This window comes from Musca domestica, unplaced genomic scaffold (genome assembly GCF_030504385.1).
Source record: "Musca domestica strain aabys unplaced genomic scaffold, Musca_domestica.polishedcontigs.V.1.1 95, whole genome shotgun sequence".
Taxonomy (NCBI): domain Eukaryota; kingdom Metazoa; phylum Arthropoda; class Insecta; order Diptera; family Muscidae; genus Musca; species Musca domestica.
In genome coordinates this window covers 2,004,384-2,030,641 of record NW_026712445.1, presented here as the reverse complement: position 1 = coordinate 2,030,641, position 26,258 = coordinate 2,004,384, and the positions used below count along the sequence as shown (strand labels likewise).

General features: G+C 34.6%; 1 protein-coding gene across 1 annotated transcript in view; it reads left to right on the top strand.

Annotated features, from left to right (window-relative positions):
- Window positions 1–26,258, top strand: part of LOC101887801 (neuronal acetylcholine receptor subunit alpha-7) — a 209,127-nt gene that overhangs the window by 43,185 nt on the left and 139,684 nt on the right. Inside the window, exon 3 of the mRNA XM_059132078.1 lies at window positions 1,049–1,229. Coding sequence (XP_058988061.1) covers window positions 1,049–1,229 — 181 coding nt within the window. The remainder of the gene's footprint in view (window positions 1–1,048; window positions 1,230–26,258) is intronic.

Sequence of the window (26,258 nt, the reverse complement as noted above, 5' to 3'; positions counted from 1 at the left end):
ATAGTTCCTTTTGATGATCTGCATAGAATCACATTCTGGGTGGATTTATGCCTGTCCGTCCGTCTGTCAATGTAGTTTTGTGAACAAAGTACAGTTCGCATTTATTACCCGATCCAGATGAAATTTTGCACAAGTCATTAGTTTGGCCCAAGGACGAACCCTATTGAAATTGGAGATAATCGGTAAAAATTTAGATATAGCTCCCATATATATTCGTCCGATTTGCCTTTTATTGTCCACCAAACGTGTAATATCAGCCCGAATAGTATGGAATTTTGCACATACAACCAAATTAGACCTGAAAATAAGTATGCCAAATTTGATTTGGTTCAGATATAGCTATAGCTCACATATATATTGTTCATCGGATTTTTGTTTTTTTTAGACCTCCGCAGCCGTAGTATGCACTCTGTAACAACAATATTTGGGGAAATATATCAAATACAGCTCAGAAATACTTTTGCTAATTTTTTTCGAGATCGGTTCGGATTTGGATATATCTCCCTTATATAACCGAACGAGATCGGTTCGGATTTCGATATATCTCCCATGAATAACTTCGTCCGATTTACCTTCTATTGAGCACCAAACGTCTAATATATGCCCAAATGGTATGAAATTTAGCACTTACGACCGAATTGAGTCTAGAAGCTAGTATCTCAATTTTGGTGAAGATTTGTTATATTTGTTACCCACAGCCGTAATATGCACTCCGTAACAACGATATTTAGAGAAATATATCAAATACAGCTCGGAAATATTTTTGCCAAATTTTATCGAGATCGGTTCAGATTTGGATATAGCTCCCATATGTATCAAATGGGCAATACAAGTCCGAAATGCTTCGGCATATTTAGTCTTTTGAACTTTAAATTATAATTATTATCATAGCGTGTATGATAGAATTCTCCCATAAAAACTTTTAATTGTTATGTGGAGCTCTACCAAATTAGCAAAGTGGTGTAGGGTATCATAAAGCCGGCCCCGCCCGACTTTAAGACTTTCTTTACTGGTTTTCAAAATCAAAATTTGTTTCTTTTCATTTCAGTGCCGACGAAGGCTTTGATGGAACCTATGCCACGAATGTGGTTGTCCGCAACAATGGATCATGCCTCTATGTGCCGCCCGGTATATTTAAGTCCACGTGTAAAATCGACATCACATGGTTTCCGTTCGATGATCAGAGATGTGAAATGAAATTTGGTTCATGGACATATGATGGATTCCAGGTAAGTTAAGCCAAAATTAAAAACTCACATCAATTGCAAAACACAGTCAATTCCAAATTCGATACCGATAAACTAGAAAATGTTTAAACAAAAACCCCACAAAATTAAATTAAAAAAGTTTAATTGAACCAATCTATAAAACAAATTAAAACATTCAGGAAAACGAAAAATACCTCCTCTCGAAATGTGTAACAAAAAGTGAGTGAGAGTGGGGAAGAGAGTTAATTTAATAAAAACTCATCTATTGGAAAATGAAAACAAAACTCGGAAAATCGTAAAACATGTTGTTGTTATTACTTTTTTTGGCCACTACAACATGAATATTTAGTAACACAAAAAATCAAAAAAAAAAATTACATAAAATTGTAGTGTTTTTTGTTAACTGTCAATTGCCGGAAATCTTTGCTGTGCAACCAATATTTTACAATTTATTTATGGACAGGGCTGGAAATTGTGTCATTTCAATGGTTGTTTGAATATTTATGAAAAAAAACTAACTCTACGCCACACACACATAAACATACACGCGCCTATGCTCTGCAAATTTGAATATAACCAAATCGAAAGAGAGAGAGAGAGAGAGAAAAAAACATGTACTCTGCCATTTACCAATTTGCCAATTCACAGCAGGATTTTTATCGCGTTCAGCTAAATGTCGATGCTTTGGCTTGTTTTTCTTTGTTGGCCAACTAAAAACTAGCCGGCTAAGTGGAATTCCTAAATGGCAGACTGTGCAATTTAGTTGAATTTCGAACGCTTAAATTGAATTAGTTATTTAAACGAGTAAAATGTTTCAAAAAAAAAACAACAAAACTGGTTGTGAACATCCAAAAGCTATGAATATTCAATGGCCGGGACAATTAAACAATTCCCTTTGCCTTTGACCCGGCATTTTAACGGAGCCCAAAATCAAATTCTCTATGCAAATCTTGTTGTTATTTTTTTTTTGAATTATAAGAAAAAAACTTTGTTATATGGGTTCAGTATTCGATAAAAGGTTTTACAAACAACATTAGGTATATTTTAGTACATAGTATGCATAGAGTGAAAAATACTAAATGGTACAACATACAGGGTGAGATGAAAAAACTGCACCCAACTTCAGACAGCTGTCAATTCTAAGCCAAAAGTGGCTATCGTTAGGGAACTGCTGCATTTAACTGTGATTAAATCGTTGTCCTGCAGTTTGTAAACAAATAAACTGATCGTGTTTACTTGCCAAAGATGTCAGCTGAAAATGTGCACCTTCGGTTGGCCACCAGAACTCAAGCGCTGGCCATGGTGATGGTGAGGGCCACCATAATAGCCGATGGTCGCTCTCCGCTCGTATTAATCGACCGTGGCATCAGAATAAATGCCGAATATTATCGCGAAAATATTCTGGAGGGTGTATTAACGCTTTGGCACGCAAACATTTTGGCCGCAGACCTTGGACATTCCAACAGGGCAAAATGAAACATCGATTTTTTTACCCTCAGTCATATGACTACAGAGCGTATATATCATTTGACACGATCCAAACGTGCCTAGTTGAAATAACGGTTTTAGATCCTAGGTCTCTTTGAACAAAATCCGTTTCAGGACATTTGTAGTCGATCTAGCAATGTCTATCCGTCCGTCTGTCTGTCTGGCTGGTGCGCACAATAACTCTCGGGAGTACCCGATAGGCAATATCGGTCCACTCCTTCTAGTACCTCCCCAAAAAAGGTAGAAATTTTTTTTCGATTTTGCTCCAACTTTGCAACTTTAAATATTTCCATCAGTGCTAGGTCAGGTGCGAAAATGGACAGTATCGGTCCAATCCATAAATTGCCTCTCCCCACAAAGGGTCAATATTTTTAATAATTACAACTCTTATAAAATGTGATATAGGACCCCGATTGTCTTCAAATTTTACAAATCCCAATATTTGTATTAACCCAAATTCTGGTGTCTGGTCTGGTGATGGAATACATTGGTACACTCCTTCTGGTACCTACCCCACAAAACATCAAAATTTTCAAAAATATATTTTCTGCACAGAAAGAGAAACGATAATCCAATTTTGCTCCAACTTAGCAAATCCTAATATTTTCGTCAGTGCTAGGTTAGTTGCGAAAATGGACGATATCGGTCCACTCCATCAAGAATCTTCCTCACAAACGGTCAAAATTTTGAATAATTACAACTCTTATAAAATTTAAAATTTATTTTTAATTTTTATTAAAAAATATATAGGTCATATTTGTTTAGGTCCGATACGAAATGGACAATATTGACCCATCCCTTCGGAATCAACAATTTGAATAATCATAACAGAAGTCAAAATATATTTAAATAATCGAACACTGGCTCAGGATGTACACCTGTCTGCAAAGCCGACTGATATTTTTATTTTTTTTTTTTTTTCAATATTTTTAAAACCTTATTTTCTGGCGCATTAATATTTAGGATTTAAAAAAAATGGTTTTAAGAATATCCGGCAGTACATATAGTAAATTTTTATTTTTTAAAGAAGGTTCCAAAAGCAATAAGTCGTAAATGTTTTAAATGTTGATTATTTTATTTTACTTTTCAAATAACATAATTATTAAACATAAATTTGAACGAACTCCTGATCAACACTCATGGATGGATTTAAATACTTTTGAAGAACCTCCTGATCAAATACAGTTGATTGTACACATATTTTGAAATGTCTAGGGTTTTTTAATTTCTTTCTTTAAATCTTATGCCAAGAATAGATTTTTTTGAAGATGTCAAAAAGGAAAAGTGTATTTTAACAACAACAAAAAGACATGCTTATAAAAACTTGTCGTATGAGTCGTGATTCATTCAAAATATTTTTGTTTTTATTATTCCTGGCCTATACATAAAAATGATTCAAATATACAAATCATCAAAAAAGTTGATTTTTGATTCAAAGAGAATTTAGAAAATTTATTTATGAAAATATATTTTTAATGGTTTAGTGGATTTTTTCTTTTTTCTAATTATAATAATAATTAACTGCCTTTTTTGTAAATAATGCAAGCAAGAAAATTTGTATAGAACATACAGGTATAAAAATGGTCAGTGGCGCCCAACGTACCAACTATGTTCTATCATTTCCAAAAAGAAATGGAGGAGTGGGTGTTTATGTTATTTAACAACTGATTTATTAATATTTATTGATTGATTTTATTATATGACGTCGTCCTTCTTAAACGATTTTTTTCCAGCTTTTGTGCTACCTATGACATTTTGGGAAACTTCGTGTTGTAGATTATGCCCTATTTGATTTATAAGAATAAAACTATTGTTGATTTACAAATCATTTTAGCCCACATAGTAATTCATACATAATTTATTATCCAATTTCCAAATTTATTTGTACACATCGATATTTCCAAATAAATTATGTAAATGAAATGAAAATGATTTCGACATTGTTCGATTATAATTATCGTTAAACGAAAGCATTTATATCCTGTAATACAATTTACCAACTTTCAATGATAAAATACTTAAATAGCCATATTTATGCAATATTATGAAATTAAAAATAACATGTATTGAATATTATACAATTTCTGATTACTATTAGCATTATCATCTACACATTTGCATAATTTAATATTTTCGACAATATCAAGCAGTAGCAACAACAACAACGTATCAATAATGCTGGAAACAATGCACATCAACATTCGTTATCGATTACTGATTGACTTTGCGAGATGTTTAGGGCCTCCCACAGCCATTGGCAAGAGATAAGCACTTTTATTTGCGGAAAAAACTTTGACTAAAAAAAAGACGTTTGGTGTGGTTTGAAATTATAACTTGCTTTCTTTATTTTTCACTGGCTTATATACTAAAATTCTGTTTATTGCTGCATTTTCGTTGTCGGAAATGCAGCAGAAAAGAAAATACAGTTTTAGGCTAATATTAATATTTAAGTAAACAATTCTTTGGAAATTTGTCTGGAATAAAATGTTGAATTGCATATCAATATTTTAATAAACAATTCTTACAAATAAAGTATTAATGAATATTTATTCTTTGGAAATTTATTTTATAAAAATGCTGGATTTGCATATTAATATTTTGGTAAACAATTCTTTGGAATAATAAAATGTGGAACGATTCTCATTAAGGGAATAACGGGAGACACTATCGTTGAGGGGAATTAGTAGTTGATACTATAACACCCCCACCGCTAGTTTGAGGCTCCGACGAAATTATATTATCTTTGCCGGATTGTTTATAATAGTTTGGTTTTTTAATTGTACATTTGGAACATACGTTTGTTTATTGTTAAAGAGATATATAAATATAATTAAGATACATATTGATGTACCGATTAAAATATCTATACTATAGCCAATTATTTTTGAGTTTTTATCTGTATATAGTACTTGTTTCAGTGTTTCCTCGTATTCTATTTGTTTTAGATATAAATTTTCAAGTTTTATGTCTGCAAGTGTTGTGTTACTGGTATCTTTAATTTTTGTTATAAGGTTAGGTAGGATAAACTTGTCTTGTATTTTTATTTTAAAATTCGTAAAGGTTTTGTTTAACGTGTTTACTTCACAATTTTCGAATTTGATTAAGTAATTTCCTGAAATTTTTAATTTATCTTTGTTACAATTATGCGATATCGTACTGTTAAAGTGTTTAAGGATTAATACTCCTGGAATTATTTCGCTAATTTCTTGTGTATTTAATGTTTGCGTTTTGCAATTAGCTTCTTCAAAGTTTAGTATATTGTTCAAACAATTATCATTAATTTTTATAAGATTTCTTTTAGGTTATCTTTAATATACGTGCTATAAATATTTCTTTCTAAATCTATAAGAACATCAAAATGATTAACCATTATGGATTTATTATTTTTGTCAGGAATGGGTACGAATGTTACCTTGGATAGTGAATCTTGGGAATATTGTGGTATAGAGAGAATTATTATAATGTTCCCTTCATTACGTGCTATGGCTACTTTTATATTGGTATAGCTGTCAAAGCTTGTGATTAAATCGAGTTCTGTTTGGGTGAGAATATCTGTGGGAATTATTCCCAGTTTCCCGGAGAAAATAATCTGTCCTATGTCGTCTACATGATGCCGTAGGAGTGAGATGTCGTTGTTAATTTGGTATATGTGTTCTATAAATGTTATCTCGTCCTCTATGGTTGAAATTTTATTCCCTATAATATTCTTGAATTTGACTAAGTAGTCCCCGATAATGTTTTGCTGATAGTTTATATGGTTAGTTATGTTCTGGATTTGGGAGTTCATGACATTGTTTATATAAGTTAGTTTGTTCATTTTGTTAGTTAAGTTTTCTTCGTTCGAATGTAGAGATTTGAGAGCTTCAGTTATTTGTTCTTCATCATCGCTGTCCATTGTACCTGCAATCATTTTTAAGCCTTTTCCTATAATGTTTAAGAGTGCCCGTTTCTTTCTAAAATGTGGGTTAAGATTTTCTATTTTCGCTTTTAGTAGCATAAAGTTCTTGTTTATTGTACTGATTAATGTTTTTGATTCGCTACTGGATGTCTTTAGGGTGTCAATGTTGGTTTTAATTATCTCCATAGTTCGTTCGAATTCTGTAGTGTTTATTATGTGCAGTACTTTTATGTAGTGTTCTACGGTATTGGTCTCTCCTGTTTTTATCGGTATGTAACCATTATTGTTCGATAAGTCTTGTAAGTCGATAGTTTGAGTCTTGATTGCTGTAGTAAATGCAACCCTTATTATGATCCAGTTAATCATCTGAAAGGGGATGGTAATTATCTAGATTTTGCTTTAATTTTTGGGTTATTCTTGTCTTGATATTTCTTTTGAGGTCTTATATGTGCTTTGTAATATTTATGCCCTGTTTTTGTGTTTTCAATATGATCTTCATCGACTTTCTTAGATTCTATCTTTCTGTACCTCCTATGATTTTTACCCCCTCGAATTTCTCTTATATAGTTTGTACCTTCCTCTATCACTATATCGGTTCTATTTTTGTTAAGTTTATTAATATAGTTATTTTTCTTCTTTAATATTAGATCATGTATTTCGGGATATTTATCCTCATGTACTTTGCCATTTATAAAGTCTATAGGTTTGATTTGTGTGGTGCTATGAATAGTATTATTATAAAATCCAATGATACGTGATATTTTTTCCTCTGTCGTTTCGTCTTTGGATTGTTCGTCATGTCGTAGTAATCTTAAGTGTTCGTTCAATGTATTGTGAAGTCGTTCGATATCTGCGTTGGATGTATGGTTACTGTTTGATGTGTAGTGTATATTAATGTTCTCTTTCCTTAAATATTCTTGAATCGGAATGGCTTTAAATCCTAACTCATTGTCGACAACAATTTTTTCTATTCTTCCAAATGTGCTGGTATATTGCATTAATTTTGATTTAAACTCTATCCATGATCTTCCATTAATTTTGTATGCTGTGGCGTGTTTTGAAAATTTGTCAATTATAGTTAAGTAAAGTTGTTTCTCTAGTGTATAGAAAACGTCTAAGTGTAATATTTCTCTGGGTTTTGTGGGTGTTTCCGTTAGTTTGTAAGGTAGTCTAGGTGGTCTTCTGTCATACTTTTCCAATGTGCATATTTCGCAATTGTTAATGATCTGGGTTATCCTTAATTTAAGTTTGGGGTTATAAATTTTTGTTTTTAGTTCCTCGAACACTACCTGAATTCCTCTGTGATTTTTGCTTAGATGTTCTTCCTCAATTATGTTTGTTAGTTGGAGTTCGTCTTCTATATCGTCTAGTTTCTTAAAAGTCCTGATTAATTTGAATCCGTTATTATTTGAAAAGAATTCCCTACAAGTGTCTCTGAAAGTGTCGTAAAATTCATTGTCTATCAGAACTGCATTTATTTGTGTTGGGTGACAGTGGGTTTTTAAAATCATAATTGCATACTCTTTATCTAGTTCTTTTATTGTTACAGTTTTTCTAATATTCTGAAAGATGTTTTCGGTTTTTATCCTTGCTGATCCGGAATGAATTTTTTTTACGATGAGTTGGTTTTTAAATAAATTTATAGGTGAATCGCTTTCTTTAAGAATGGGTTGGATGTTTTCTAATGAATTGATCTCAACAATTTTATTTTCGATCCTTGATAATGCATCTGCATTACTGTTTTTTGTTCCCTTTTTGTATTTAATCTCATAATCGAATTCTGACAACTTGAGCCTCCATCTGACTAGTTTTGAGTTGGGTTCTTTAATCGAAAAGAGCCATGTTAGCGGTTTATGATCTGTCTCGATTATGAACTTGCGTCCGAAAAGGTATGGGCGAAAGTATTTTGTGGCCCAAATAATTGCTAGAAGTTCTTTTTCTATCGTACTGTAATTGATCTCGTGATCATTTAGGGTACGACTAGCGTAGCAAATCGGGTGGTTTTCTTGAGATAGTATCGCTCCAAGGGCAAAGTTACTAGCGTCTGTTGTTAGGGTGAATTTCTTAGTAAAGTCGGGGTAAGCGAGGATTGGGTCGTGTATTAGTAAGTTTCTTAGCGTATTAAGGCTTTCCTGATATTCTGGATTGGATATGTTTATTTTGGCATCCTTTTTAAGACATTTTGTCATGGGTTTAGCTATTAGCGAATAATCTTTTATAAATTTTCGATAATAACCAGTCAAACCTAGGAATTGTTTAATTTGTTTGGGTGATTTGGGGATGGGGAAGTTAACTATGCACTCGATTTTTTTGGGTTAGGTTTTATACCTTCTAATGTCACGACATGGCCAAGGAATTCAGTTTCCTTTTTTAAAAATTCCGACTTGTCCAATTGGACCTTGAGGTTGGCTTCTTGCAAACGGTTAAAAACAAGTTTTAATGAATTTATGTGTTCCTGCAGTGAGGTGGAAAATATTATCACATCGTCTAGATAAACCAGACAGATTTTGTTGATATAGTCTCTAAGGACGTAGTTCATCAACCTTTGGAATGTCGCTGGGGCTGTCTTTAGCCCAAACGGCATTCGTAAAAACTCGTAATGGCCTCCTTCTACACTGAAGGCAGTTTTATGGATGTCCTCCTCTTCGATTTCAATCTGATGAAATCCTTTTGCGAGGTCAAGTGTTGTAAAATACTGGCATCTTCCCAGTTTGTCGAGTATTTCGTCAATATTAGGTATGGGGTACTTATCATCGATTGTAACTTCATTTAATTTACGGTAATCAATGACAAGTCTCCATTTGTTCTTCCCACTTGCATCGGCTTTTTTTGGCACAATCCAAATAGGGGCAGAATAAGGCGAATTGCTATGCCTTATTATATTATTTTGCAACATTTCTTGTATCTGTCCTTCGACTTCTCTTTTATGTATGTAAGGATATCTATAGGATTTACTAATTATTGGAACATTGTTTGTTGTCCGAATTTTATGCTTTATAACGTTGGTAAAACTCAATCGAGTATTTTCTTGGAAGAAGATTGAAGAGTATTTTTTTATTAGCTGTAAGAGACATCTTTTCTCTTCAGAATTAAGGTGTTGTGTCCTAATTTGTTGTTCCAAGCTATGATATTGCTTCATATCCCTGGTATCATCGCCTACCTTCTGCGTGGGCATGATTTTACTTAAGTTTTTGTTATATTGTTCTTCAAAAAATATTGGTTTGTCATTTGTTTCTTCTCTATTTTCGCTATTTTTATTGTCAAAAAGTATTGGCATGTCCTGTCCGTTTATTTGTATGGAATTGTTTTTATAATTTATGCAAGTATTGTATGTTTTAAGTATATCGTTGCCTAGTAATCCATCATAGTGATTGTGAAATTTTAAAACATAAAACTCTAACGCATTATTAGTTATATTAAATTCTTGAAATGCTGGAATTACTGCCTTTTTTTGTTATGGTAACTTGGTGTTGGAGAGTTTTAATAACAAGAGGTTTTATTTGGTGTATCCATTTCGGATGACAAATTCCTGGATTAATAATTGAATTAGTGGCTCCAGTATCCACTATCAGTCTCAAATGACCTAACTTGGTTTTTACCATTATATATGGTAATTGCCTGTCGAGGCTCTGTCCTGAAAATTTTCGGCTGTGCCTATTTCCATGGGTTCAGGCTGATTTCTAGTGTTTTGTCTGTTTGCATGGAAAGGGTTTTGGAAATTTCCTTCGTGGTTTGGGAATGGTTGTTGGTAATTTCTTCCTTGGTTTATGAATTGTGGTTGGTGATTTCTTCCTTGATTTGCGAATGGTGGTTGGTGATTTCTTCCTTGGTTTGGGAATGGTTGTTGGTAATTTCTTCCTTGGTTTGGGAATGGTTGTTGGTAATTTCTTCCTTGGTTTGGGAATGGTTGTTGGTAATTTCTTCCTTGGTTTGGGAATGGTTGTTGGTAATTTCTTCGTTTACTAGATTGTGCATTGGTCTGTGCTCTATTTTCATTGTTTCCGGTGTATGCGTAGCCGGCTTGAAATAATATGTCCATGGCCTGTTCCAAGTCTCCTGGGTTCCTACAGAGCAGGATGGATTTCATAGGCTCTGGAATTTTGCTTTTAAAAATGTTTAAAGCGGTGCGTTTATTATTAATCGCACTTTGCCTAGTTGCTTCACCTTCTCCTAGTATAACTACCAATTTGTTGTTTAGTCTGTGCAATTTGTCCTTTACGTCATTATAGAAGTCTAGTGTGTTCGTCCTGAAAGTCACACTCCTTAGTTCGTCGAAAAGTTCTTCACTAGAACGTCTGTCCCCAAAATTGTTTTGCAACATGTTTTTTATGTCAGTCCATGAAATCGCGTGGCAGTTTATCTCAATTGCCTGCCTAGCTTTTCCTTTGAGTTTGGACTTTATAATGTCGGAGAAAAGTAATTGGGACAATTCGTCGTATGTGCGTAAGTGTGGGTAAATTCGGTCAACGAGGGTAGTAAAAGTCTGTAAGTTTTTTGAATCCCCATAGAACTCTGGTAAGTTGTTTAAGTATTTTAGCGGGTCTATGATTAGTCTATTAATCTGATTTTCGGCCTGTTCTGCCATTTTAGTTATTAATTTTCCTTTATATTTTGGGTTATAGTCCTGTTTAGTTTTTTTTTTTTTTTTTTTTTTTTTGTTTATCTACGTCTAAAATATTGTCTGAATTTCTTTCTAAAAATGCGTCTGTTTCTGCTACTTCTTATGTCACGAATGTAATGTGCTGTTCTTTCGTCAGTCAGGTATCCATCATTCGATTCAATCCCTGAGTCAAGTTCTAATGCTGTCGACCCGTTATTAGAGTTTCTTGGTATGTATTCAAAGTCTGATGGGTATTCTGATAATGAGTCACTATCGCTCATTGAAATGGGAAAGAGGGAGGAGAGGAAAAAAAAATTTTCAACAATTGCTTGTAGGGAATTATTTTCCTACACGATTTTTCACAAAGGTATGTTAAATATTTTCTTATAAAATATACAAGTTATTCTTAATTATAGATTTCTAGAGATAGTCTTACTTTGTAATTTGGTTGTTGGTGCTAAGGATTGCAGGTTTACTTTCTTCTTAGTAGTAGGGTCTTCCACGGTGCAGTTCTCGGCATGAACTGTTCTTTATTGGTTTGTTGGTAATGTTATTTCTTTACAATATTGCTCCAATAGTTGCTGTTGTTTTATTACTTCTCCTTGTTGTTGTTTGCTTGTATTAGACCCGTATTTTAAATTATATTTTGTTTTGTTGTTGTATTGGTTATTTTTTCTTGTTTTTGTTTAATATAGTTTTAATCAGTCTTTATATTATGGTTGTTGTTTTTTTGAAGTTTATAATCCACTGAAGGAATATCCTTTTTTTTTTCCACTAGGTTTCCTTCTGACACAAGGATGTTCACCAAAAGGATAGATCTTTATATCCTTTCTGGTTCCACTAATATTTTTTAGTCACAGGGATATTTCTTAATATCCTTTTTTTTTTTCACTAGGTTTCCTTCTGACACAAGGATGTTCACCAAAAGGATAGATCTTTATATCCTTTCTGGTTCCACTAATATTTTTTTAGTCACAGGGATATTTCTTAATATCCTTTTTACTTTTTTTCCTTCATAAAATTTGTGTATCCTTTAATCTTATAAAGGATATTTCGAATACCGCACTAAGGATTAAAATCCTAGTTCTATCACGCACAATAAAATCTGTTTTATTATTATTTTTATACGTTGGATAGGACTTTGCGGTATCCTACCGACTGCGCCACTTTTATTTGCGGAAAAAACTTTGACTAAAAAAAAGACGTTTGGTGTGGTTTGAAATTATAACTTGCTTTCTTTATTTTTCACTGGCTTATATACTAAAATTCTGTTTATTGCTGCATTTTCGTTGTCGGAAATGCAGCAGAAAAGAAAATACAGTTTTAGGCTAATATTAATATTTAAGTAAACAATTCTTTGGAAATTTGTCTGGAATAAAATGTTGAATTGCATATCAATATTTTAATAAACAATTCTTACAAATAAAGTATTAATGAATATTTATTCTTTGGAAATTTATTTTATAAAAATGCTGGATTTGCATATTAATATTTTGGTAAACAATTCTTTGGAATAATAAAATGTGGAACGATTCTCATTAAGGGAATAACGGGAGACACTATCGTTGAGGGGAATTAGTAGTTGATACTATAACAATAAGCCTCTATGGAGGTTGGTGAAGTGCCACCCAGTCAAACAGGACTGTCCTAGTAATCCTCCTCTACAATATGGCCACTAGCGTGTTGTCTAACAGTTACATAATTCAAATTCCAAATATTTTAAATGTATTTTTTTAATTTTCCATGCCATTGATTTGTAATTGAAAAACTTTTCAACACTTCGGAATTTTAAAGAGCTTCACTTTCCCATTTCTCATTTTATTTCATTCAGATTATTCGTACATAAATGTTTTTAGAACTTAAACAGTAATGTCTAGTAAATAAAAATAGCACAGCATTTGTATATCGACATTCCCGGCAAATGTTGGCACACAGCAATATTTATGGCTAATACCCTGACCCTCGGCCTCATTCAAATCGTAAATACTTTGCGAAAACAAATTAAAAATTGAAATAAATATTGAATTGCTATTGTCATGACTTTTGTATTTACAGGCCATGGAGATGTTATTTTAATATTTTCAAATGAAAAACTCGGTGGCTATTTTTATTCGGAAATGTCGTTGTATTGCAAAGTAATTGAAATTTGTTGGAATTCCAAAATATGGCTGGAATTGACATTTCGTTTTAACTTTTGCAGTTACTAGAAAAAATCATGATCAATACAAATCGAAGCAAAATTAATAGTAATGGAAGTGGCATCAGCATTCGACATGGCCATATTAAAAAAAACAAAAAAGTGGGTGAGGCCGTTATATGGAAGCCATACCAAAACGGGAACCACTGGACAATTTTATACTATTCATGGATTGTCATATATCAAATCTCCTTAAACACCAAATTTGAAACAATTTCGTGGGTAAATGTGACTAGGATTATCAAAATACCGAGTATCGGTGGGTATCGATATATGTAGCGCTGTAGGAAAACGTGGATTTTTAGAGAAATCTGTGAAAAAAATTTAGAAAAATAATCAAAATACCGAATATCGGGAGGTGCCGTCATATGATATATGGCCCAACGTGGCTCATCGAAATAACGGCTTTAGACAGTTTGTACATTTGGAGCACATGGGTTTCAGAACATTTGGAGTCGATCTAGAGGTGTCCATCGGCCTGTCTGTCTTTCTGGAAGGTGCGTACAATAAACTCTCATTGTCAAACTTAGATCGAGTTCGGAGATGGGCAATATCGGTCCACTCCTTCTGGTACCTCCCCCACAAAAGGTCGAAATTTTCAAAAAATATATTCTGTGCACAGAAAGAGAAACGATAATCCTATTTTTCTCCACCTCTGCAAATCCAAATACTTGCGTCAAATCGTGCCTCATCGAAATAACGATTTGAGACCCTATATTTTTAGACTCTAATCCGTTTCAGGATATTTGGAGTCGATCCAGCGATGTCCGTCTGTCCGTACGTCTGTCTGTCCGTCTGACTGGCTCGAACTCTCGAAGGGAGTATCCGATTTGGTCCAAACTTGATACTATATATATCGGTCCACTCCTTCTGGTACCTTCCCCATATAAGGTCGAAATTTCAAAAAAAAAATATTTTTTGCACAGAAAGAAACACAATAATCAGATTTTGCTCCAACTTTGCAAATCATAATATTTTCATCAGTGCTAGATCAGGTGCGAAAATGAAGAATATCGGTCAACTCCATCAAGTACCTCCCCCACAAAGGGTCAAAATTTTGAATAATTACAACTCTTATAAAATATGATGTAAGAATCCGATTGTCTTCCATTTTCACACATCCCAATAATTTTATTAACCCAAGGTCTGGTGTGAAGATGGAATGTATCGGTCCACTCCTTCTGGTAACTACTCCACAAAAGGTCGAAATTTTCAAAAAAACAAAAAATGTTCTGTACCGAAAGGGAAACAATTGCCTCGGCCTATTCCATCAAGTGCTTGCCCATAAAGAGTCAAATTTTTGAATAATTACAACTCTTAAAAAAATATGATGTAAGAATCCGACTGTCTTAAAATTTCACACATCCCAATATTTTTATAAACTCAAGATCTGTTGTGAAGATAAAATCAGATTCCATTTAGACTTGGCACATTCGAATATTTCAATCAATGCAGGATTTGTTATAAAAACAGTAGATATCGGGCCATTCCTTCTGGTACTTCCCCCACAAAGGGTTAAAATTTTGAATAACCAAAACGTTTATAAAATCTGAAATAAGCATCAGGTTCTCTTTATATTTCACACGTCATATTATTTTTTTTAACACAAGGTCTGGTGTTAAGATGTACAATATCGGTCCACTCCTTTTGGTATTTCCCCCACAAAGCCTCAAATTTTTGAATATCCATGAACTCGTAAAAAGCTAAATTAACATCCGATGTCATTCCTGGCTTGGTACATCTCAATATTTCCATAAATCCAAGATCTGTTATAAAGGTGGTAGAGATTGGACCATTTATTTTGCTATTTGCCCCATATAGAGTTCAAAATTTTGAAAAACAAAACGCTCAAAGAAGCGAAATAAGCATCAAACTCTCTTCAATTTTCGCAGATACAAACTTTTTATACCCTCCACCATACTATGGAGGGTATATTAATTTTGTCATTCCGTTTGTAACTCCTCGAAATACTCATGTCAGACCCAACAAAGTATACATATTCTTGATCAGCGTAAAATTCTAAGACGACTTAGCCATGTCCGTCTGTCTGTCTGTTGTAATCACACTATCTTTCGAACAAATTGAGATAGAAGGCCAAAATTTTGCGACATTATTTAGCGGAATCGTTTCAAATTTGGTATTTAAAGTTCGTAATGGATACTACATTCTAAGTCAAAAAATGAGACATGTAGGTCCACGTCTTCATATAGCCCCCATATAACGGCATCCCCCCGATATTTGGTATTTGATGATTTTAGCGACATTATTTAGCGGAATCGTTCCAAATTTGGTATTTGAAGTTCGTAATAGATACTGCAGCATAAAATAGAAAATGAAGGTCCACGTCTTCGTATAGCACCCATATGCCGTACCCCCCGATATTGGGTATTTTGATAATTTTAGCGACATTACTTACCGGGATTCCTTCATATTTTGCATGTGAAGTTCGTAATGGATACTTCAGTCCATGCCAGAAAATTGTCTGTGCAAGTCCACGTCTTCCTATAGCTCCCATATAACGGTTCCCCCTATATTCGGTATTTTGATGATTTTAGCTACATTATAAACAGATTTTTCTTCAAGTTTCGCATTTAAATTTTGTAATAACTTATGACAAACGTTGCCTATGCAGGTCCACGTCGTTGTATAGGCATTCGGTATTTTTAAGATTTTAACAGAATTTTTAACGGATTTTATTTTATTTATTTTATTATTATTATTATTATTTTTTTTTTTTTTTTTTTTTTTGTAATTGCCAATTTTGAACCAAATGGTGGAGGGTATTAAAAGTATATGATATATATCTGCTAACCCCTTCTGGTACCTCACCTACAAAGGGTCATAATTTTCAATATTTTTTTCTGTCATAACTTGCATATTTATATAGCATATATATTTAGGTCCGATACGTAATCGACAATATTAGCCCATTCCCTCAGAACCCACTCCCTAGAGGGTCAACAGTTTGAATAATCATAACTGAAGTCTAAACATACTTAAAAAATCGAACATTGACTGAAGGTATAAGTCTGCCAGTAGAACCGATTGATATTTTTTAACTTGTTATTTATAAAATTTTGTAACTCATAACCAATGCATTCACTCCAACAGAAACTCACAATTGTTGCAACAATGACATAAAAATTCGTTTTATGCAACCTTATAATTAAATCATACTCCAGGGTCCCCACTGGAGTGGTTCAGCAACGCATTGGTGATTGAGTGTTCATCACACCTCTGGTAGCTCTTTCATAAGTCAAACTATATCTCGGTAAGTGAGTGACAGGCCCCACACATTCACACTCACATCATACCGTGGAGATGGAGAATAGTACCAAACTATATGATACCGGATTTCCGTTGATTGCTACCAACAGATTTTTTTGCCAAATGGAATTTCTGTGAAATATAATCTGGAATATGATACGCATTTCACAGGATGTTGGTATTTCTTTTTCGTTGCGATTGACATTTACTAGCTGACAGCAACACAAAAAAAAAGAACCAATGATAACCAATAACATTTGTTGTTTCCTTCCGCAATACGCATTCTTGTTTTTTATGGCATAAATATTTTAACATTTTTCCAATCGCTTCATGTTCTCCGTTGTTTTCATTCATGTTGCCCCATTATTATTGGCATTGTTCAGTTCCGTTATTGTTGCTGTAGCTGCTTTATTTATTTATAATTTTATTTATTTTTTACGCTTCTTATTCGCCAGCAATCAAAAATAAATCTTCGCACATCAATGTCGTGTACACATGGCAGTAGTCATTCGCTTTTCATTCAACCAATCATTCATTCATTCACTCATTCATGTATTCATATTTGACAATCATTTAAAATTAATTGTATAAATGTTTCCATTTTAACAATGGCCTGATGGTTATATTGTCATCAGAAAGGGTTATTGCAGAAGGACCAAAAGAATAAAAAAAAGAAACATCAGTAGAAAACAGAAGATATTTTCATAGCAGAACAGAATATCATAGAAGAACCTTCTCATAGAAGAGTCGAAGGTCTCTTTTCGTAGAATACCAGAAGATCTTCTTCTCAAAGAAGACCAGAAAGTTTCCTTCTCATTTGAGACCAGAAGGTCTACTTCTCATAGAAGAGAAGCATGTCTTCTTCTCATAGAAGAGCAGCAGGGCTTCTTCACATAGAGGTGCAGCCGGTTTTCTTCTCATAGAAGAGCAGAAGGTTTCTTGTTAAAAAAGAGCAGAAGGTCCTCTCATCGAAGAGCAGAAAGTCTTCTCATAGAATTGTCGAAGATTTGTTCTCATTTGAGACCAGAAGGTCTACTTCTCTTGAAGAGCAGCAGGTCTTCTTCTCAAAGAAGAGCAGAAGGTTTCTTCTTAAAAAAGAGTAGAAGGTCCTCTCAGAGAAGAGCGGAAGGTGTTCTCAGATAAGAGCAGAAGGTCTTCTCAGAGAAGAGCAGAAGGTCTTCTAAGAGAAGAGCAGAAGGTCTTCTCAGAGAAGAGCAGAAGGTCTTCTCAGAGAAGAGCAGAAGGTCTTCTCAGAGAAGAGCAAAATATCTTCTCAGAGAAGAGCAGTGGGTCTACTTAGAGAAGAACAGAAGGTTTTTCCAGAAAAGAGCAGAAGGTCTTCTCCGAGAAGAGCAGAAAGTCTTCTCCGAGAAGAACAGAAGGTCTTCTCCGAGAAGAACAGAAGGTCTTCTCCGAGAAGAACAGAAGGTCTTCTCCAAGAAGAGCAGAAGATCTTCTCCGAGAAGAGCAGAAGGTCTTCTCCGAGAAGAGCAGAAGGTCTTCTCCGAGAAGAGCAGAAGGTCTTCTCCGAGAAGAGCAGAAGGTCTTCTCCGAGAAGCGCAGAAGGTCTTCTCCGAGAAGAGCAGAAGGTCTCCTCAGAGAAAGCAGAAGGTTTTCTCAAAAAAGAGCAGAAGTTTTTTCTTAAAGTATAGCAGAAGGTCTTCTCATAGAAGAGCAGAAGGACTTCTCAGAGAAGAGCAGAAGGTCTTCTCAGAGAAGAGCAGAAGGTCTTCTCAGAGAAGAGCAGAAGGTCTTCTCAGAGAAGAACACGAGGATCTTCTCACAGAAGACCACGAGGATCTTCTCATAGAAGACCACGAGGATCTTCTCATAGAAGACCACGAGGATCTTCTCATAGAAGACCACGAGGATCTTCTCATAGAAGACCACGAGGATCTTCTCATAGAAGACCACGAGGATCTTCTCATTGAAGACGACGAGGATCTTCTCATAGAAGACCACAAGGATCCTCTCATGGAAGACCACGAGGATCTTCTCATAGAAGACCACGAGAATCTTCTCATAGAAGACCACGAGATCTGCTCATGGAAGACAACGAAGTCTGCTCATAGAAGTCCACGAGAGCATTTGTATATAAGATTCCAAGGTCTTCTTGTAGAAGACAACAAGGTCTTCTCATAGAAGACCACAAGGTCTTCTCATGGAAGACCATGAGCTATTGCTGCCTTACCCAATAACCCATTATCTCTCATTTGTATTCATGTGCGTGTATGTGTGTGTGGGTGCACTTTTGATACCAACTGTTCATGTTTGGTAATAATATTTATTTATTAAAAAATTCACACAACAATGATGTATTTACAAGCTAACTCAAAACACACACATACACTCTCATATACTCACACACACAATGACAACTGTTATAGCACTTATTCATGAGGATATTTATTTGGAAAAGTACTTCCGCTGTTTTATGTCTTTCATAGCTTTCTGATGTTGATGCTGCTGTTGTTTTTTTGTCTCTTTTGTGATTTATATTTGTTTCTGCCATGTGAACCATGTCGCTTTGCCATTGTGAATCTTCGTGTGTGTGTTCTTGTTCCTCTACATGGCTTGTGTTTACACAACTCATATTTATTTTATTTGATTTTTTGATATTTATTTTATTTATTTGCTACCATCCACCAGTATTTGCTCGTGTTCTTTCAGTGCCATAAACTGTCACGTTGGCAAAAAAAAAAGTGGAAACTAAAAATAAACGGCATGGAACTAGGCAGGGAATGGGGTCATAAAATGAATAATTCAAAATAATGGTAGGTTGAAATTTTAATTGGACTATTTGCCTGCAATAAGCACCAAGATAAAGAGGAAGATATGGATCGGTTTTATGTGACACTATAAGCCAGAGGACAAGATATGACAGGGAGAATGGGGTGAATTTATACAAATGTTCCATGTAAAACGAACATATTCCTATATATATATTCCTATAGCTAATTTTCTCACATAGTGTTGCATTAAAAAAAAACAAGTTTAAAAGCAATAAGTTCGGCCGGGCCGAACTTTGAATACTCTCAACCATTTGGAAAAAATTTGGGAATTTTAAAAAAAATAACGTTCACCAAAAAATCTGTTACAATCTTAAAAATACCGAATATAGCCGTTATATTTGGGGTCTACACGAAGACATGGAACTGCATAGGCAACTTTTATCATATGCCATTACTTTGAACTTTAAGTACCCTCAACCATTTGGAACGAATTTGGAAATTAAAAAAATAAATAACATTCGCCAAAAATTATGTTAAAATCTTAAAAATACGGAATATAGCCGTTATTTTGGGGTCTATACGAAGGCGTGGACCTGCATAGGCAACTTTGTCATAAGCCATTACAATATTGAAATACGAAACTTGAAAAAATCCGTGAATAATGTAGCTAAAATCATCAAAACACCGAATATAGGGAGGTACTGATATATTGGGCTAAAATAAATAAAATACCAAATATCGGGGGGTACCGTTGTATGGGGGCCATTTGGGCACCGTAACATTACGTTTGGTTCATCCCACAGCACCAGTTCTGCTTACCAAAAGTGGCCCACTGGCCACATTATATCACAACCACACCTTCATACCAAGAAAGGTGTGGTTCTTACACATTTAAAGTTTGAGAATAGGTTAAGGTCGTTTCGACCCTAAGGGCTCTAATCATTCGCTTTACCAGATAAGATTATTTTACATAATTTTTAAATGCACCAGCTATACTGAGGGAAACTGCGGAGAGATCCAGCTACTAGGCTTCAATGAGGGTAGAGTACTCAGAAAGAACTCCTTGTGTGGATATTCAGACAATTCCATTGGATAATGTGGCTAAAATCATCAAAATACCGAATACCGTTGTATGGGGGCTATAAGATATGGTGGACCGATATAGTCCAACAACAGACGCACAGACGGACGGACGGACAGGGCTAAATCGTCTTAGAATTTTACGCTGATCAAGAATATATACTTTGTTATGTCTTAAATGATTATCTCGAAGAGTTACAAACGGAATGACGAACTTACAATACCCTGCATTCTATGTATGGTAGATGGTATAAAAAATAAGTTTCGAGAGAAACACATTTCAAGTCATCGATTTGACTTCCCGAATTGAGACGATTATTGCACGAGCATTATTAAAACTACACACACACATTTTTACCAGGAGATATCAGTACCAACTTTTAAATGACTTATAATCCCAATATCGTATTTTATTCTACAGATATCTACATGGAAACTTGATAGAAAGTTAAATTAAGGTTGGCAGAAATCCCTTAAATTGCTAACTCAAAAATGTTTTTTTTTTTTTTGAGCCATGCCAGTCTTTGAGTAAATTCGTGATATGACCTGAATACTCATATTTTAGTAGAAGGGAATAATATTTTTATACCCTTAGTCATATGGCTAGAGAAGGTATATAAATACGGCTAAAACGTGTTTCATCTAAATAACGGTTTTAGACCCAAGATTTCTTTGGACCACATCCGTTTCAGGACATTTAGAGTTGATCTAGCGTTGTCCGTCCGTCCGTCAGTCTGTCTGCCTGACTGGCTGGTGCGAATGATAAGTCTCGAAGGGAGTATCCGATTTGATCCAAACTTGGTATAATATTATTGACAAACTTAGATCGAGTTCGGAGATGGGCAATACCGGTCCATTCCTTCTGGTATCTCCCCCACAAAATGTCAATATTTTCCAAGAAAATAATTTACTGCACAGAAAAAGAAACGATAATCTGATTTTGCTCCAACTTTGCAAATCCTAATATTTCTATCAGTGCTACGTCAGGTGCGAGAATGGACAATATCGGCCCACTCCATCCAGTACCTCCCAACCTTCGTTTGGGGGATCAAAATTTTGAATAATTATAACTCTCATAAAATATGATGTAAGAGTTCGATTGTCTTTAACCTAAACACATCACAATATTTTTACTAACCAAAGGTCTGGTGTGAAGATGAAATATATCGGTCTACTCCTTCTGGTACTCCTCCATAAAAGGTTAAAATTTTGAATTTCCGTGAAGCTCATAAAACGCGAAATGAACATTCGATTCCATTCAGACTTAGTACATCGCAATATATCCGAACTCTTGTAAAATGTGATGCAAATGTTCGATTGTCTTCATATTTCACACATCCCACTATTTCAACTAACTTAAGATCTGCTGTGAAGATGGGATATATCGGTCTACTCCTACTGGTACCTCCCCCACAATGGATCAAAATTTAAAATATACATGGAGCTCATAAAACGCGATTCCATTCAGACTTGGTACATCTTAATATTTCCAGCAACACAAGATCTGTTCAAGAGATGGTGGAGATCGGACCATTTCTTCAGGTACCTCCCTCACAAAGGGTTAACATTTTGAATAATTAGAACTCTTATAAAATGTGATGTAAAATTTCGATTGTCTTCATATTTCCCACATCCCACTATTTCTACTAACACAAGATCTGCTCTTAATATGGGATATATCGGTCCACTTTTTCTGGTACTTCCCCCCAATGGATCAAATTGTTGAATATCCATGAAGCTCATGAAACGCGAAATTAACATCCGATTCCATCAGACTTAGTATATATCAATATTTCCATCAACACAACATAGGTTCTAGAGATGGTGGAGATCGGACCATTTCTTCTGGTACCTCACCCACAAAGATTCACAATTTTCAATTATTTTATCTGTCACAACTTGCGAGACAAGTCAGCGATTCTTTACAAGTTGCTATATCTAAATATTTCTCTCAATCAGAAACCAGAAATGGAGTATAAAAATGGAGTCGTTCGGTCGACTTATATCCAGTCCGGCACACACTTTTTACTATTTTCAAAAAATTATCTGTATCTCATACAAAGTGAAGGAATTAGTCGATATAGTCCAAACCAGGCACGTTGCAATATTTATATCATATATATCTAAGACCCATACGAAATGGATAACATTGGCCCATTTCTTCGGAACCTATTCCATAGATGGTCTACAATTCGAATAATCATAAGACAAGTCAAAATACATATAACATTTTCCTATTATTTGTCAATAAAACATTCGATTTTTCTCAACAAACAATTAAAATTGTATCAGTCGGTTTTGTCGACAGATGTACACCCTTAGTCTTGAGTTATGATCATTAGGATTTGAAAAGTTGCAGAAAAATCAAATTATCCTTTCTCTTTCTGTGCAGAAAATTATTTTCTTTGAAAATTTGGACCTTTTGTGTGAGGGGTGCCAGTAGGAGTGAACCGAACTCGATAATATTACGATTTACCACCAGTGCGCAACAGTCAGCCAAACACACAGACTGTCGGACGGATGGACATCACTAGATCGACCCCAAGTGTTCTGAAACGGATTTGGTCTAAAGAGACATAGGGTCTAAAACCCTAATTTCGATGAGACACGTTTTGGCCATATCAAATGATATATTGCTGAGGGTATAAAAAAGAGAAATTTCGGATTGGATTTGTTAAATGGATTTTCGTATGTTGTCTCTTCTATCAATTAGTAGGTTTGATTTGAGAATGGTGCAGGACTTACTGAGTGGTCATTCCGGACAACAGTAAACTATGTAAAGATAAGGAAGATGGAGCGATGATCGAATCATTATTTATCCATATTTTTTTTTTAAAAATTTTGCTAAAGCCATTCCTTGGCTAAACGGACCAACCTGCTGACTACACATCTCTCTATAAATCTTTCCTACTCTTTCTCGCTTCTCCATCTCTCCTAACCCTTAATTTTTAGTTTCTTCCTACGAACAACACAATGGGTCAAAGGTCTCATATCACTGTTGTTTCTCAATATACTATCGAAGAACTTTAAGTTCTACCCTTATTCTTAATACAAGATAAAAAAAATCAAAAATCTAACACCATACTCACACACAGAGTCGTTTTTTACCAGTCGATTTTTTTATTTTACTCTTTGCTTTGGGTAGCCATTGTCGTAAATAGGTCAGGATAACATTGTACTAAACCGAATACCATATCGGTGGTTAAGTTTTCACAATTTTTGGCTCATCTCCATCAAATTTTTATGCGAGTGTTTAGAAAAGAAAATGGAGTTAATGAAGAGTGTACCAGCAGAATCGAAATGTAAGCAGTTATGCATAACATTTTTATGCATTTTCACTTTGGGAATCCGTTTTTTATGGTCCGAAACACATCCACAGCTATGTTTAAAGTTGATCAGAAATTTATGGTTTTCAAAACTGCAAAGGATTGCAGTGAATATCAAAAAGTTGGCGAATAACATAAAAATGCTATCACTACCAGTAGGAAATGCCATGGAAATGGATGCAACATTGCAATGATGAAGATGGACATAAAAATAACAGGATTGAAGAAATTCGTTTTTTTTGGAACTAAAGTAATAGAATCAGTAATCAATTGATGTGGGTTTTAAAAGTAATTTTGAAAAGAAAAAAAATTATTTTCAGAATTTTTTTACAAAAAACCACCAATTTTTATATTCAGACTCGAATTCCATTATATCTTCCATTACATATTATATCTTTTGATTCTGACATTTAGCTCAGAAGGTTTTAACTGCTCAGTACATCTCACATTTACATATATACAGGGTGAGATGAAAAAACTACAACCAACTTCAGACTGCTGTCATTTCTAAGCCACTCGTCCGACAGCTATAAAAATTATTCCAGGGACAGCTCATTATATTGTTTACAAGCGTACAAAAGCATTTTGGTGAGAATTTTCCAGAAAAAAACTAATTCGTGATGGAATTCAAGCGTGATAGTGTGATTTCTTTATATTTGGCTGGAAAACCACAAGTGGCTATCGTTAGAGCATTCCAGCATTTAAATGTGTTACCGTGATACTGGTAGCGTAGCCCGACGTCAAGGAAGTGGACGGAATAAAACATCAGCAGAAATGTTTCGAAAAGTAAAGAAGCGACTTGATCGAAAACAGCGTCGCAGTGGTCGAAAAATGGCTCGTGAGCTGAACATATCGCAATATTCCATTCGGCAAATATTGAAAAATGAGCTCGGGGTAGGCCATTGAAATTCCATTAGCCATGCAAGAACTTACACCGCAACAGAAAGAAAAATAGACTCAAAAGAGCTAAAGAGCTGCTTCGCTTGGCCGAAACTTGTGAACTGCCCAATTTGGTTTTCTCCGATGAGAAAACATTCATTGTCCAGCAGTTTGTATACAAAAAAATGATCGTGTTTACTTGCCAAAGAGGTCAGCTAAAAATGTGAACCTTCGGTTGGTCAACAGAACTCAAGCGGCGGCCATGGTGATGGTGTGGGCCGCCATAACAGCCGATGGTCGCTCTCCGCTCGTATTAACCGACCGTGGCATCAGAATAATTGCCGAATATTATCGCGAAAATATTCTTGAAGGTGTATAAAAGCCTTGGGCAGGCAAACATTTTGGCCGCAGACCTTGGACATTCCAACAGGACTCAGCACCATCGCATTCAGCACACGCCACCCTAGAATGGTTACAAAATGATGTTCCGCGCTTCATTTCCAACTTACAATGGCCACCAAAATCTCCGGATACCAATATGTTGGGCTATTGAGTCTGGAGTATTTTGGAAAGCAAGGTTGGCATTAAAAAATGCCAAAGTGTCGATCACCTCAAGCAAGTGCTTCGCCAAGAATGGACCAAAATACCGCAGAGCAACATTCGGGTAGCGTGTGACGGTTACATTGGCTGTTTGAAGACCATAATTCGTGCCAATTGGAACAAATCTAAATTTATCCTAAAATTTGATGCTATTGCCGATTTTTTTTTTTTCTTTCATTCATTAAAATTAAAAAAAAAACATAAAGATTATGGCGTTTGACTTTATTGCAGATTTGTTTATCTCACCCTGTATATCTTGAAAAATTTTATAACATCGGTTGAAATCGAATATATCTCTTGAAAACCACCAATTTTTATATCCAGACTCTGATTTCTTTATATCTGCATTTAATTCTGACATTGAACTCTGCAGCTTTTAATTGCTCACATTTATTTGGGACAATATTTTGTTGATTAAATTATTAAGAGCTGCCAAAAATACATATATGTGTACCTACAAATAGTTTGTTTGGTAATTTGGCTTAAATTAAAGTGCAAATGCTTTGCCAACACACATAGCTCACATGTCAACATGGTTGTGCAACTAAAAACTCCATTTACACACACACACACTCAGACCCAGAGACACTGGCTGCCACGCTAAACGACAAATGTTCGCTATTTAAATATTGATGCAACTAATTGCACAAGCAAATTTTTACCAAAAACTGAGCAAAATTCTCAAATGAAATAAATCAAATTTTTAAAAGAAGCAAAATAAACGAACTTGGCCCTCAACAAAAAAAAAAAACACAAAATGGTCGGGGAAAAACTTCAACAAATTTGTTGTTGGTATTGCACAGCAAACAAACGCCAATTAAAATGTCAAAGGTCAATATGGTAAAAAAAATCGTACTATTTGCATTCCAATTGACATTTTTAAAGTGTAAAGATTTTGAAATAATGGAAAAATAACGAATTTTAGGGTTGCATTTGATTTAAAATAGGGGCAAAATTTATGAAGGGGATTTACTGAGGATAAG